This window comes from Crocodylus siamensis, chromosome 5 (assembly GCF_052110815.1).
Source record: "Crocodylus siamensis isolate JL-2025a chromosome 5, ASM5211081v1, whole genome shotgun sequence".
Taxonomy (NCBI): domain Eukaryota; kingdom Metazoa; phylum Chordata; order Crocodylia; family Crocodylidae; genus Crocodylus; species Crocodylus siamensis.
In genome coordinates this window covers 33,433,599-33,449,996 of record NC_143399.1, presented here as the reverse complement: position 1 = coordinate 33,449,996, position 16,398 = coordinate 33,433,599, and the positions used below count along the sequence as shown (strand labels likewise).

General features: G+C 42.7%; 1 protein-coding gene across 1 annotated transcript in view; it reads left to right on the top strand.

The window, feature by feature from the left end:
• Window positions 1-2,090: 2,090 nt before the first annotated feature.
• The window catches only part of ABCA4 (ATP binding cassette subfamily A member 4), a 102,643-nt gene continuing 88,335 nt past the window's right edge, over window positions 2,091-16,398 (top strand). The window contains exons 1-5 of the mRNA XM_090047554.1: window positions 2,091-2,173; window positions 6,508-6,601; window positions 11,675-11,816; window positions 14,017-14,156; window positions 16,101-16,228. Coding sequence (XP_089903680.1) covers window positions 2,108-2,173; window positions 6,508-6,601; window positions 11,675-11,816; window positions 14,017-14,156; window positions 16,101-16,228 — 570 coding nt within the window. The 5' untranslated portion in view covers window positions 2,091-2,107. The remainder of the gene's footprint in view (window positions 2,174-6,507; window positions 6,602-11,674; window positions 11,817-14,016; window positions 14,157-16,100; window positions 16,229-16,398) is intronic.

Sequence of the window (16,398 nt, the reverse complement as noted above, 5' to 3'; positions counted from 1 at the left end):
AGAATTTGTCTTAATCCACTGCATTTTTTCTTCTGTGTATCTGACAGGTTTCTTCTTTCCAGAGTCCCAATTAGTGTTTCCTCCAGGAATGATTTGGGATTGGCTCAATCCCCACCAGCAATATGAAGGCAAATCTCCCTTGAATGGAAGAGTCTACATTCCCTTATGGTGCAATACCTGCTCTGGGCCTTCAGTATATCAACATCCATTAGGAAGCTGCATTTTCCTAAATTTCTCTGGCACAGCTTTAGACAAAGTAACCAAAGAGGTGGTTTGGTTACCTGGTGACAATTGGTAGTGCAGACTTAAAGCTACCTTCAGAGATGACCTGAGCAGGATATGGGGCTCAGGGCAAATAAGCTTGTGCGGGGCTCTGCCCCGGATGTGAGGAAGCCAGAGGTGGATTCGGCAGTGGAGGTGGGGGGGTGCTGAGCAGCCAGACATGAAGCCAGCAGCAGCGTGGAGTCACCACGGCCACTCCGCCTGGCTCTGCAGGGCCCCCCCAAAGCATGGGGGCTGGGGCAGTTGTCCCGATTCACACCCCTCCCCACCCCGGGATGACCCTGGCTACCTCCCTTTGAAACATCAGACATTAATCCTCTTGCCCTCTAGTGCAGCTGTAGCTTTTTATAGCCAGTCAGATTTCCTGATGTGTTCTGCTTGTAACGTGAGCAGTTAGAGCTGATGGGGTGATACTGAAAACTGTATAAGACTGTTAACCTACAAAAATGGGACCTTTCCAGCCTTTGGCACTGTTAACTTTGCATGAAAAGTCATACTTGAAAGTTTGTCTCTTCCTATTTGATCTCTAATGAGTAAGTGCAGCCAATGTTACCTCTGTCGGGTCTCAAATAGCCTGCACCAGTCTCTGCTTTGCTGAACATGTAAGGAGAGATCCAAGTTTTTGAGGAGTGATTTCCAGCAGGTTTTAGTGGGATTGGTGCCAAGCCTTCTCCCTAAGATGGGCCTCTGCCTGAGTTTTAGTTCCTTTTCAAGTCATAAAATATGCACTTGAAATGATTCCTGAAAGGGTCAAGTAGCTAATGCTGATCTGATATCAACACCAAACTTTAACACTTCTGCAAATCCATGTATTTGACAACTTGGTTTAACTAAATGTATTCTGACTTACAGACTTCTTCTTCTTCTTAGAATCAAACAAGCACTTCTAGAACCAATGTATTCTACTTAATCCCCACATATTAATGAATTATAAAGAGATTCAGTCATTTGGGAACCATTGGAAAGTTGAAATGTAAGGAAGCAGTTACAGGTAGCAAGTTCAAAGTTTCTCTTCATTTTAGAAGATGTCCCAGAGAGTAGCTGTATTTACAGGTGAAATACAAACAAAAAATGTTGGTACTTAGAATGAGACTTTATGAACACACAGAACACAGAATAGCTTTAGATTCCTTGCACAATAAGGTTAAATTGGAAACACAAAAGTCTGAACTAAATTACTAGGGTAATGCTGGGTGTATCTACACATGCGATTAGCATGTAACAATAATCTGCACCAGAGTTTATTGCTCCCAGGCACAGCGTTTACATGTGTATCCGGGGCCACAGCACATTGAGCCTGGGTGGAGCAGCCCTGGCTGTTAGAGGACCCAGGGGGTCAGCCTGCCAGCCCAGGGCTGCTCTGCCCTAGTTAGCACCCTGTGCCCCAGCCAGCCCCATCACCACTACATGTGCATGTTGCCACATATAACTTAGCCACTGTAGGATAGTACTTGTTCCTGATAATACTATCCTACAGTGGAGTTAATTAATTTACTGCGACCTAATAGCACTGAATGTGTAGACGGTGATGCTTTACCGCAGAGCTGATTAGTCTACTCCAGTAAAGTGTAGTAAAGCGTATGTGTAGATGTGCCCCTGTGTCTGTGAGGAGATGCAGCAGCCATTTTGTACTAACAGTTTTTCAGGGACTGCAGTAGGGTAGAATAGGTTCACCCCTAGTAATGGACTAGGACATGGCCCTATGGACAGAAACTACAGGCAGTTGTTCTGCTCATGGGTTTGTTTCAGTCGTCATCTGAACCCAGGTATGAGAGATAACAGCCGATGCATTCTGTTCCTCAGGTCTGCAGCCTCTTGATGCAGAATGAGCTTCTTCAGACAGGTCAGACTTCTGCTATGGAAGAACTGGATACTCAGAAAAAGGCAAAAGGTAATACCTTAGTCCTTGGGTTTCTGCATAATGTGCTGAATATAATTCAGTGCCTTTAGTCAAATGATTGATGCATTTACCTGCATGTTGATCACACACCTCATATACACAAGTATTTGCAAGCTATACTCTGCATGGTAAATTTACAAGAGAAGTCATTGTGTTGGACATTTGAAAAACAGCTCGCTGCAAGCAAAGGATAATTGTAGGGACTCCAGTTTTCATGCCTGGATATAATCAAAGGAATTGAGAAAAATGTTCTGTACATCCTACAGCTTGGGAAGGGTTGAGTCTGAGTCTTGAATTTGCCATTCAAACCCACAGAGACTTAAAGATGAGAATCCAGTTATATGCAGTAAAGCATGGATAAAGTTTGACTTTTTTTTATTACATAGCTGATGACATTACCACAAGAATCAGAGAGACCATCTTTAAATCCTTTCACATTATACTTTGTTTCTAGACCAGAACAACTAGTTTATATTATAGAAATGCCTTATCATTGTTTGTAGGTTTGGGGGTTTTAATTAAATTAAATAATTTTACAGTTAGACCAGAGTCCAGCATTAGGACCTGGTCATCTCAGGAGCTAGGAGGTCTCCATTCATATTGGCTTCCAGTCACAGGAAATTGGAGGTCAGCAGTTTACAGAATCAGGCCCTAGATTTCTAACTAAAGATAATGTGGCATAAACAAGAGGCAGTAACCGTGGGCATTCGGGTGCCTGGCACAGCATCCTGGGCTGGATGGAAACGCTTCCCTAGATGGAACAGATTCTTAATGTGTCCTTACTGTCCCTGAAACCTCCAATACAAACATGCAGGCAGCTGCCACCTGGTCTTAAGTTGATTTTGCTTTGAGATGCCTTTAACATTTTGTGCAGTTTTGCAGGCTGAACTGGAACTAGCTAGAATAGAAAAACCTGGTTTCACAGAGCACCTTTCATTTCTATGCTGGCCCCAAGTAGTTTGTGGTTTAAACCCCCTCCCGCCCCCTAAAGCAAGTACCAAAACTGCAGAGCCTAGGAACTACCTTGCTGTCCTCTTAGCTCCTTCAAACTCTGAAGTTAGGAAGAATAACTTGCTGTAGCACTCAATCCATCAATCTGTTTGTCTTCATATTGAAGTCACTTGTCCCTTTTTCCACTGCCACCCAGGAAATCTGTTCCTGCAGTCCACCTCATTGAGCTACGTAGAGTTGCCCCCTGTCACAACTTTCACAACTCTCACAATATCAGGCTTTTTTCCTTAGAGGCAGCTCTTGGATTGTTTGAATTAATCAAACTCAGAGGTGTTTAAATAAAGTTTCTAGCCTTCACATTTGTGGTAAAGTTAAAGGTAAAAAAAAAAAAAAAAGAGGCAGCAAATAAAAAGATCCTTATTATATTTTTTTATAATGTTGAGGTTTTAATCTAAGTTCCTGATGATTTTTGAATGCTGGAGCTTGGCAGTGCTGTCCGCAAGACTCTGACATTCCTGAAGTTGAGCTTAACAAGTTCCAGAGAAAATATGTATTGGCTTTTTCCTTCCGTTTAGCTGGTTCTCACTGTTCTTCTCCACTGTTAAGGAAATAGGCGCCTCCTGAGTCCTGCCTCTCAGCTGCCTGATGTGATTAAAGTCCAGGAAATTTAATTTTGCATCCTACATTGGCAAACTCCAATACAGAGGATAGCTCCTTCAGTACAGAGGGTAATTCCTCTAATACAGTTGAGCTAAAATACTCTGCTGTTTAGACCAACAGTATATTCCATTGCATAGGTATTTTTAAAGAAACCAGCTAATGAAGGCATGCAATTTTAGTCCCCATCCCTTTATCCAATCTATACCATTGTTTGGCACCTGTAGTCCAGTTTTTAATATTAAAAAACTCCTCACCTATCTTTAAATATGGTTACTAGTAAAACTCAAAGCTACTGCCATGTTATGGTACTCAGTCTTTGATAGATCTCCTTGTTTTCTGTGGTCAAAATAATGCTTTAATTCAATGAGTGTATTTAGATATTTAGCCTACTAAGTCTGCCTGACTAGACTTCAAAACTTCAGAAGCGCTTTCTTTGTCCCCTCTAGAAATATCAGGAATGCTACATTTGGGCTTTCCTACTTTTGCAAGAGAGCTCTTTGCTGTGTTGAGTTTTCTCTGCTGTTAGGTACTAGCAGTGAGTGCTATATCTTTGGAAGAGAAAGATTTTTGTGACTTATGTTTGGGATGTAAAACAAACCAAAGAAAGTTTCTAACAATCTCTTTAAAAATAGCTTTTCCGTTTCCAGGTTTCACCTGCACGGGACTGCAATAAACTTTCTAGCTCTCTCTTTCCACAAAGCATTTCCAGAAAAACAGGGTAGCCAGGGATAGAATTGCTAATGACAAAAGCAAGCAGGGAGTGTGTTTTTTGGAAAATTATTCAGAAAGCATTACGGAACAATAATCACATGATTATCTAATTTTGGGCTGTCCACATGCAACCCATGAGAAGTTAAGGTGCAGCTTCTGGACTCCTTCCTGACTACCATTCCCCCCATCACTTTAGCTGCAACAGGAGGCAACGTCAGTTGGGTTGAGCTTAATTCAAATTAATAGACAAAGTTACAGGGGAGAAAAACAGAGCAACTCCAAACCCCTGTTTTTAATTATGCTCTGGAATGTCTTTCCCTCACCACCATTCGGCCTGAAGACAGTTGATGGTACAGGCTGCATCCTGCAGCTGGCTCACCAGTCACAAGCTTTACTGTCTATATTTGGTGCCTGGGGGGAAGTTTTACTATGTGAGCGTTCAAGGAGACGCTGTCATGTTTGTTACAAAAAAAGATGTGAAGCAATGTGGCTCAGCACAAACAACCACAGCAAGCCCTCAGACCCTACATATGGCACAGAAGGGCTGCAGCTGAGGGAACCCCAACTCTTGAAACAAGCTTACAATAATAGGGGATGGAGGAAATTGAGAACTTGAAAGAAAATGGGGTTATTACACTGTGAACTAAGTGGTGTCCTTGATTTCTGCATGACATCATAACTGATGATCAGTGCCAAAGAGAGGTATAGGTAAGGACTGAGAGTATTAAATGAAAAACTAGCAAGGCCATGTTTGTTATAGATGCATGTGTGTTATAGACTAGAATCTTATCAGTTTTAGTACAAAATTAAAATGACAAATGCACCTAAGCAAAGAGCGGTAGATTTGTATTAAAGATGAATAAATTATACAAATATCAGAATAGCAAAACTTTGTGATACTGATGACTGTACTGACAACCTGCCAACTGTCCAAAGGTTGCAGTAGCACACATAGCAGACCATCTCTAAAGCAGCAGTGCAACCTAGGGAAGCTTCCAGTCCTAGCAGACAGTGCTCCTCCTGAGCCACAGTTCTGTGCAGAACAAGCAGGAGTGCTGAATGTTACTACAGCTTCTAAAGACAAGTTGTGCCTCTACAAGAAAGAGGATGGAGACTGTATGGAGCTTTGAGCTGCATCAAGCTACTGGGTTGTGCTTAGTTGGCCTCCAAACTAAATGAGGTAGATAGTGGGTAACTCTTTTGTCACGGGACTGAGTTCCAGGAGAATGCTACGCTTTTATCACAGGTGAGGCACTAAATTATCTTAGTAGAGTCCATTGACATCCCTGTTTCCAGGCAGTTCAAAGCCATGTAACAGGAGAATGTCCCTAAAACCCTGATGTTGCATCTCTAATGAGGTTTCCTAGGAAATTATGAAAAAAATGTAAGAGAAAACTTAAAAGAGAGCTCTGAGATTATTCATAAGCTTATAGTACAGTGTAGCTAATAAAATAATGATAAAGTAAAGGGCCAGAGAAGTGAAGAGTGTCTAGTAGCTGCTATATGTTACCAGAAGAAGGCATCACGAGAAGAAAATGAATAGTTTTCCACAGTCAGCAAGCATTCCAGAGAAACTGTATTGGGGGTTCAACTGATAACTCAATGGAAGAAGTAGGTTGTAAGGGTGAGACACATAAGCCTGATGCTTTTGCTTCCCTATAACTCTCTGTAGACCATGTTGAATGCCATTTCACAATGATCCCAGTGCACAGCCACAGTCACTATTCGTTGTCTTCTGCACTCTCCCCCAGTCAGCAGATTTCCCTGACATTGCTATTGGATTACCTGCTCAACAACTGCTTAGAATTATATTGTCTTTTATTTTAGAAAAACCTATTTGGGCCTATTTAGCACCATCTGACTGGTTTTTTTTTATCATAGCTCTTTAATCAGCACTGGTATGTTTTTCTAGAAGAGGAAGAACAGAAATGGTGAGATCGTGGTGGGACTCTGATTCATTACTAGCTATCAAGTCTATTTTGAATTCTCTATTTTTTTTTCAGCTTCGTTTTCTGGTGGAGCTTGTATGGCCTCTGTCATTATTTCTTTCCCTTGTCTGGCTGAGGAATGCTAACCCACTCTACCGCCAACATGAATGTAAGAATACATGAGACTGAAACCTCATGAAAATGATGATGATCTGTATTGCAGGACACCCCACGTGTGGGTTGAGGTCCCATTCTGAGGAGAGTTATGCCCATGTGATAAGAAGATAGTCTCTGCCCCAAGTAGTGTATGCATTTTGTTATTTTAGGCCTATATTCTATCTCAACTCAATTATCCAAACAAAAATCCTGTTCTTTTCTGTGGCACATTTGGGATTAGAGTAGATGATCTCTTGAAGTTGCTTTATGTCCAAATGTCTATAATTCTATGATCAGCGATGTATGGTCTATTCCTCTTCTTATACAAGTAGCAGGACTAGTAGTACATGTCCCAGTAGCAAATGTGGCTGTTTAAGCTGAAGATCAGAAGCATTCTTGCTTTTTTTCTGCCCTTGCTTGCATCCTACTTGGTCAGGATGTGCACATATTGGTCTGAATACGGACCTAATTTACATTCCAAGAATTCAGTGAGATTGCAGAGTTGCATATCAGGTCAGAATTTGGCCAGCTGTTTAGAAATCCCCCGTAGGTGAAGTAAATGGTTCGCATTGTGAGTCCTGAAGTGATTTATTAGTATTCTTCACATCACATTTGTGATTATCAATATACTGTATTTACTCGAATACAAGACAACCCTGATTGTGAGATATAACACCTGCAATTCAATATTTAGACTCTCTATATAGAAAATTATAATTTTGTTATAAATTTATAAAAATTGCTTTAAAATGTATAACATAATTTATTATTTTGTTATTTGAAAGCACTGACTGGAAAAAAAACACACTTATATTAATTTGCACATAGGCAAATTGCTGCAGGTACCCAGAGACTTAATTCATCCAGGATTGATGTATTTTACCTTTTTGTGAAACTGCTGCAAGTTTTAGCACAGTTACTCCAGAAACACACTTTTAAGCAGCCCTTACTTGGCAGGAGAGATACCATGATGGTTTCAGCCCAGGTGATTTTATGTACCTGGCAGGTGAGATCCCTTCTTCCTGGCCTTGAATGACTTGGTGTAGTTGAGGGTTGAGACCTGTCCACTGCACTACAGGTAGGCCTGCCTGTGAGAGTCTACTATAGTCTTCCAACGGGAGGATCTTGACTATGCAATTTATTGTGATGGGGAATTGCTCTTGGGCTTTCCTTCTAGCTTGCTCTTATGGACTTTTGGCTAGGGGCAAATAAAACTAGGGGGTATCTGAACCCCAAGCCAGCTTTCATGGAGGATGCCTGCCATGAATTTGGGAGTGTCTGAAGCCCCAGGCTGAAGAATCTGGGAGGTAGGATCTTTGCAGGTGATAGTGCCACACAGACTTGAATGATTGAGCTCTGCTCAGTCAGTAAAATTTGGAACTGATTTGGCTAATTTGGCTTAACACAAAAATATCTCATCTTCTCTAGCTAAGATCAGATGTAGCATTTTTGACACCAAGGGCAGGGTGTCAGGACTGGCTTTGGCCCTCCTGGTGCCAGCCTGGTATGATAGTACCTCTAGGCCTGGTGCCAGTTCCAGAGGGACCACTAATCTATTTTTTTTAAAGAGCCACACAAAAAAAAATGTTTCCCATCAGCATTTTCTTGACCTTTTGGACTAAGATCAAATGATCAGCTGAAAGCCTGATCAATGCCTTAATGGTAGACATAGGGATCGACAGAGCATTGGGGTCTATGGAGTGGAGGAGGGAAACCCGAAGCTCAAAACAATGGTGGTGCTGGCAAGTAACCAGGAGGTGGAAAGTGAAATGAAGAACAGAAAACAAAGTCTAGAGACAGATGGAGAGTGGACCAAGGTGGAGAAGCAGAGAAGAAAGACAACAAAGAAGATAGGAGCAACAGTGAAAGTAGCAAGTGACAGAGGCAGCAGCAAATAACGTGATGGGGAGAGGAAGGCCAAAGGAAAGACAGGAGCAGAGGAGAATGGGAGATAGATTGGGAACAGCAGGAGAAAATACACTGGATGAGTGGCAGACAGCAGCAGGAGCACAACAGAAGGGCAGCCTACCAGGAGCAGCACGGTAGGAAGACATGGAAGATGCACCAGGGAGGATTGAAGACTGTGGATAAAAGCAATATCAGCAGGTGACAGGTTGCGGATGGGATCAATGATGAACAGATACGAGTTCATAGGAAAGGTACTGTTTGAGATACTGGAGGGGAAGCGGGAACATCTCACCAGCCTGATTGCTTTCCAAAACAGAAAGACTTGGGAGTTTACTTATTGGAACAATGAAAAGTATGAACATTTCTTGGAAGAAACATGCAGAGGAATGTGGGAGGAAGGAATTAAGCAGGATAACTTTTATAGCAAGGGAAAAGTCAAAGGAATGAGTGATTATACAGATTTATTAGAGGCAGAAACATAGAAAGGCGGATGGAATTCTATGTGCAAAGAGCAAAGTGTGTGGAGAAGGTGTGGGATAAATACAGTATTTGAACTGAATCATGGAGGGCACGAGCTGCATTGAGAGGAAATGGGTGGTGCCCAGGTGGGGTGCAGCAATACCTCCTGTCTGTGCTCCAGCTAGGCCCTACCAGGGATTTTATATTATATCATGGGCAAGCAAAGCAATACAGCAAATGCAGCAAGGAGGGGCACCTGTCCACACAGTGTCCCCTTATGGTATGATACAGGTGTGAAGGGAAGGGGCAAAAAGCTGCAGAGTACCAGGAGTCTCTAAAATGCACTAGCTGTGATGGGGAGCGGGGGAGGCGGGACACTTATTCTGCAGGGGTCCTGTCCCAAAGCCTATGCAAGCAAGGGCAGGCCCCCTGAGGATCAGTGTGAATCAGAAGGGGACAGTGCGGGACATGAACGATGCATGCCCCCGGAGGCTGGGCGGGGGGGCCATGGCGACGGCCCGCAGGCGGCAGTGGTGGGGGCATGGCAGTGGCGAGCAGGGAACTCCCAGGGGTGGCTGCAGTGGTGTCGGGGGGGGGGGGGTGGCAAGCACCGACTACCGGTCGGTGACCACCTGCAGATGCAGCCAGTGGTGTCAGTGTTGAGGGGGAGGGAATGGCAAGCAGAGCCCACCCACAGGTGCCATCAGCAGCGTCAGCAGCACTTTTCACAGGAGGTGAACCCCCTATGTGTCACCAATGGTGGTGGGGGAGAAGAGGAGGGTGAGAATGAAGCAGAAATTGTGGATGAGATTCTGCAGAAGTGAAGAAATGAGGAAGAGGGGAGTATAATATTTGTAACGGAGGTGGCTCCAGAAGAAACAGGAGAAGACAGGAAAGGGGGGAGGGAGAGACCCCAGATATGGGGGGGGAGAGGGGGGGAGAAAGAAAAAAATCCAACAAGGGGAAGAAGTGGAAGTGGAACAAACAAAAGAGCCTGGGAGTCAGGGGGAGGAAAGGAAGAAATAAGGAAAAAGAAACCTGAAAATGAGAGGAATTAATTGGAGTTGGAGCAGCTTCCCACCATTAAGTCCCCTGGGCTGCAGCCTGGGGTGCCGAGCTGGAGGTGCAAAAATGGAAACCTTCCTGAAAGCAGAGACAGTCAGGCAGCTTGCAAAAGTGACAAGCATGAGAGTGAAGGAGGGGAAGGAGTCAACCACAATGAGCAAGAGTGCCGGTGAACCACTTTTTAAAACAAGCACAAAGGCACTGTTTATAACATCTATTAATATCAGGAGCATACTAATAAGGAAGAAATGGGAAAAGATCAAACCAATGTTAAAACAAGTAAGGGCAGATATAATCTGCCTACAAGAATGTAGGATACTAAGGAAAAGGGATTATAAGCACTTTGAGAAAAGGTGGAGACTGGGGCCTGTCCTGGTGGTCGGGGAAAAATGAAAGCAAAGCAGTTGAAGTGGCATCCAGAGATGGAAGATATCATCAGTGGCAGACTCCAATGAATGATACTATCAGTTGGGGAAGCAGAATTGGAAATTTTCAATCTATATGCGCCATCAGAGTGGGAGGGGAGGAAGACTCTGCTTAGAAAGCTTGCAGCTTATGAGGTTGGAGGAAGACTGGAGAATAGTGGGGGACTTCAAGAGCATTATAGAAGCAGGTGACAGAACGGGAAGGAGGAGGTGGAACTTTAGGCAGTTGACCGAGATTGCTAGCAAATATAAGAAGAGTCAGTAAGAGACTAAGGTGTGCGTGGGCAGGGGAGAAAGTTTTCACTAGAACTGACCCGTTTCTCTAGACAGAACACACTTGTTTCACTGAACCAGCAGAGAGGACTTATGTGTGGGACAGAGCGTTTCAGGTGTTCACTGAGGTAACAGGTTTTCATGGAGTTTTGTACAAAGAAAAAAAGAAGCAATTCTTGCAACTCCATCAAACTCCGTGGGGTTTGTGGGAAGTTGATGTTTGCTGTTTAAGGGTAGTTGCTTGTTTTTGGCCATGTAGTTGTTTTTGCAATTTGAAGTTTTGGTAAAACATGGATGCTCAGTATGTGAAGCTTTGTAAGGTAAGTGTCAGGTAATAAGTGTATTTTAAATAAAATTGGTAGATAATACTAAAAAAAGGTTCCCATCAGTAGGTTTGCTCACTGTGAGCCATGTGTTTTATAGTCATGCTCAGTATTGGCTGCATTAATCAACTTCATAGTTAGCTTCCATTACTGAGTCTGTGCTGATGTTGGCAACAGTTTTACGATAGATAATGTATTTAATGAAGTTTCTTTGTGTGTGAATAAGACAAGGGATGCTTGGAGGGAAAAAACACCTCATCTTGTATTCAAGTAAATAAAGTATAGTTTCTGTAATGCAGTCATTTAAATAAGGATGGGAGGTGGGACTTTAACAGTACTCTCTATTGGCTTAATTCTGCTGACACTGAAACCAATGTGTGTTTTTCTACTGACCTCTAAGGGAGTGGTGCTAGATCACTGCTGAGAGGGTTTGAAAATCCTGTAAAGAATGTACAGTTTTTCGTGTAATAAAGGCAGTAGTTTGAAACAATGCTGTCAGGGTAAGTGATGTCACCAGACTCTTCCTTTTACCATAGGCAATACTGTGAAGCTGTTAAGAGTTCATGCAAACTGCCCTAGGGGTGAAACAATTATTCATGTCTTGTCATTAGTTCTCTGTTTCATATATCTTAGGTCATTTTCCAAATAAAGCAATGCCATCTGCAGGAACACTGCCATGGTTACATGGCATCTTCTGTAACATGAACAATCCTTGCTTCCAAAGACCCACTCCTGGAGAGTCCCCCGGCGTTGTGTCTAACTACAAAAATTCCATGTAAGCAGAGAGAAATGTTATGCGTGCATGAAAAAAATAAGTGGGTGTATGTTAGGTTAGAGTGGCCAGAATATGCTGGGGAAACCCCTTGCAGCTGATCTGTAATGCTGAGGTGTGCACAATCATGGAGTAACCTCAATATCAAGATATGAAGTCCACTCTCAGAATAATGTTCATCCCTGTCACCCATCAGTGCACCAGCCTCACAATAAAGGATATTTTAAAGAAATGTTCTGCAATGTGAAATCAAGTCCTTCCTTTGGTAGAAACCTGAGCATATAGGAAGGCTGGATGGTTCAGGTCACTGATACTGGAGTATGGAGCATTTCACTTTCAGCATGTATGCCTTGATCAAACATACATCAGTAAATACCTGAAGCTATCATTTGATGCCCATTCTGTGTGGCCAATGTAAAATGACCTCAGTGGTCTCACTCCAGTTGCCAGTGAACACATAAAAAACATATCTACCTCACTTGGAACTGATTGGCAATGTTAGTAGACATATCTGAAAAGAATTTAGAAGTATAGAACCTGACTTGTCTTTTCTTATCATTAGAGGTATTACTATTTTTTATGAACTAGGGCTTGGGTGAACTGTCAGTATGGGAAAGTTTACACTGCCATTGCCTGGGCAGTACCTGTCCTAGAGCATATAAAGAATCTCTGTCATTCGTGTAACTCTGTCAAACAATACATTTGCTAACAGATTTGAGGGGTTGGGAGGAAATGCTGCTCATTCCATCAAAATGATGGTTGCAAGTGTTCCAATGTATTGTGTACTACAGCTGACTCATACAAGCCAGAGTTCAACAAGGCAAGGGCTTGTAAAGTGAGGACAACTGCAAAATCTATTAAATGTACAAAGAATGATGGCTCTGTGCCCATCTCTTTGGAGAAGAAGGGTTATCTCCAAAGGCACCAAAATTGACATTGTCAACTCACAGATATTTCCAAGGCTATCAAAGGCAGAACCACCTGACTGCATTTGGTTGCATCTTTTCATTCTACTTTATTTTGGTTGTTAGCATTTTGAATATTCAATCATGCTGTTAGTAGCCAACAGAAGGCAATAGACTTGGCTCACTGAGAGACTTTACTCCTTTCTTTGCTGTTTTTCATCATCTAAAGGAAATCATTCAGGCTGAAAGCCATCTAGCTGAGTATCAAAAAATGTAGCAGTCTTAAAGAAATGCAGTTGTTTCATGAAAGATGAATGCCCAGGTTCACTCATGCCCACTTCAAAGGGAATAGCCACAGGTATTTGAATTCCTAGGTGTGCTCTCCTTTTCTCGTTGCTACTCACTAGGATTTGTTTTTAACTGCTCCACAAATATGGGGCCTAATTCTACCACCTTCTTTTCTACTGTATATCTGTTCCTTAATCTATAGGGCTTCTCTTGGTGTGAGCATGAATATATAGATTGGGTCCAAAGTAGTTTTCTCAAACACTACATATTGGATGTGGCTGTGCAATGCAAATTCTAATTTTATCAGAATAGTTCAAACATTAGTCTCCATCTAACGAATGGCATAACATGCCAAGTTGGCACCCGGGGCAAAACCTGTGGGAGTGCAGGGGGGAGGCAAGTAGTTCTGAGAATGGGGAGAGCAGTTCTGAAAGCAGGGGTGGGAAGGGAATCAGAGTCTGCACTATGGTGGCAGTGCCATGCTGGGACTCCAAAACAGTCCTGGCAAAGCTACTGCCACTGCGTGTGCTCTGATCACCCTGGCTCTATTACTCTCAAAGCAAAAGCAGCTGGGAGCTGTTTTGGAGTTGTGTTATGGCAATGCTGCTGAAATGCAATGCTGAGTCCCCCATGGACTCTGTGGGGATGGATGGTCAATTCTGGTGCCCCTCCAAACTTGGCACTCAGGATGGGTGCCCCACTTGCTGACTCCTAGTTAATATGGCATCTAATATTCTAGGGTGGTGATTTTGCCACAGTGGTATATCTGCAGCCTGACAAGGAAAAAGCCATTTCTGAGAATAAGTAGAAAACCAGCATTAACCAAAATCTCAGGTTGGACCCATCAAATCTGGGTCCTATCTTAGTCTGAACATGGCTGCCTCAGCATAAAACCAGATCAAGTCACTTGCTATTTGCTTTTTTGGGGGAGTTTCTGAGAGCATGGAAGGTTTCACTTAACTGTCCTGTATATTTAGTCTTAATTGATGACTCAGTCATTATTCTTTCAGATTAGCAAGAGTGTATCAGGATGTTCAAGAGGTCTTACTGGAAGCTCCTGAAACCCATGACTTAGGCCGAATGTGGGAGCAGCTGCGCACGATGACCCAATTTATGGAAACCATAAGGACCAATCCTGAAAGAATTGCAGGCACTTTTTCATTATATTCTTTTCAATGTTATATGTTCCTTCCCAAGAGCTGGAGTACAGGAACAATGCATTTGACTCTTGGCTGCTAGTAATTGTGCTCTTACGGGGAGGCTAAGTCACTGAAGGGGTTAATTCATTGTCAGTAACTCAGGGCAGTTCAAACCAGTGTAGGCTTCCAGGAACACAGATACATTCATTATGAGCTGCATTTGGGAAGCAAGCTGCAGAAACTGGTTCCAAGCAATCTGCCTTGTGGGAATGAAGGAAAGCAGAAAGTGCCAGTGCTTTGAAGTTCAGAGTTGAAGGACCACACTCCAGGTTTTTGGAGCTTTTCTCTGTTCTCTGTCACCCCGGTTATGCATGTTCATTTATACAGTATGTCAACTCCACTTAGCAGTCAGAAAATAAACAAGTGCATTCCAGGTCCCAGGCATCCTGTGAAATATAATGCTGATGCTGCTTTAGAGTCCCAGGTATTTTATATTACTATACGTGTATATTTAAAAATAAAAATCTGAATCTCATAGTACACAAAGCAGTCAGCAGAGCTATTTTTGGACACAGAAAAGCAGAATTAGAAGTGCAACCCTCTCCTCTGTATAGAAGTTACTGGCAGAAGCGTCTATATTGTGTGTCCAATTGTATGTGTAAAATATCATCCTATTAAATAAAAAATCTTAAAAGCAACATTACTTGCATTGCAAAGTGGAATACTTGGGATTTAGGAAATGCTATAGTCACATTTGCCCTTCCCAGTCCCTCTTCCTCCAGCTCCCCCAACCAATTCCAACCTGTGACGCTCACCCCAGCCCTGCCATTTGCTGCTTCCCAGTTTCAACATCTCGCTTACTTGCTTCCTCCTCCATGCTGCCTGTGGGAGGATTGAGTACATGGGAAAGAGACGGGCTCCCTGTTCTTGATTTTTATATACCTAGTACCACAGCAGACCTGAGCTAGAGGGAGAAGTAATTGCATAAGGCACCCTTATGAGTGGAGTAGGCCCCGTGCAGATAGAAGATTTGTGGTACGTAGACACCAATCTCTAAGAAGGTTCCACCGAGCAAATGTGAACTGAGATACTGACAGGCAATTTTTGACAAATATCATGTGGTGTCAGAAAACACAGAAAAAACAGAAACAACCCACCCTCTAATTTTAAGTTCACAGAATGAGTCTAGTGTTCCCTGCACTATCTGTATTTTGGTTCAAAGAGTTAGTAAAGTTATCAAGAGCTGTAGTGTTTTTGACCCATTACTAAACCTTGTATATAATTTTGGAGGGGGGAGTCTGTTGAAATTTTGAGGTCATTTTCGTGTGCATGTTCATGGGAGGTTGCTTGAGTAGGGTTAGTTTAATAATGGGGTATGACTGTTCCATATGGTACATATAAAGCTTTACTGCTATTCCCAGGGATGGGCCTCCTGGAAAATGTGATGAAGTTTTGCTGTGCAAGGTTTCAAAAGGGCTGTTTTAGCAAAATGTACATTTGGGCTGATTACAATAATTTCTCCTGGAGAGCATGTTGACTAAATATAAATGATATGGTTTATCACTGGTTCTCTGTACACTACTTAACAGAATGGAGCCTGAATGTGGACATTATCAAGTAACAAGAATAATTGGACTTATAAAATCAAGCACTGTTTTGTAATCAAGGCCACTGTTTTCAAACATGGCCAATAGTTTTCAGATGCCTGCTTTTTAGGGTTTTCACCTTGAGTCGCATTTAAAAGACCTTATTTTCAGAGCATGAATGCTCAACATTTTTTGAAAATCAGATCCCATTAAGTGAGTCAAATTGCTTTGGACCCCCAAATCACTAATCACTATTGACCTTGGTCAAGACGTGTAGTTTCCCTGGATCTATGCCAGCATTTGAGACATTCTTTAATTCACTTTACCTGACTTCTCACTGCCCTCCACATTGCCTCCCTCTGCATTCAGGAAGAGGACTGCGGATCCGAGACATCTTGAAAGACGGGGAGACTCTAACCCCCTACCTACTGGATGTTGTTGGCCTCTCAGACTTTGTGGTTTTCCAGCTTATGAATTCTCAAGTACGCCCTGAACAGGTGGGTTAATATTTTTGTAGTAGGAGCCGTCTGTCACTGCCAGGCTGTTATCTTGAGAAAATGGAATTTTTTGAGCTGGAATTAGGGACAAAAAGCAGCCCTGCTGTGGAGGCGCTTTGCTGAGGGTTTCTTTTACCTTACAGGAACCTCTCTTCTCTTTATTTATTTGT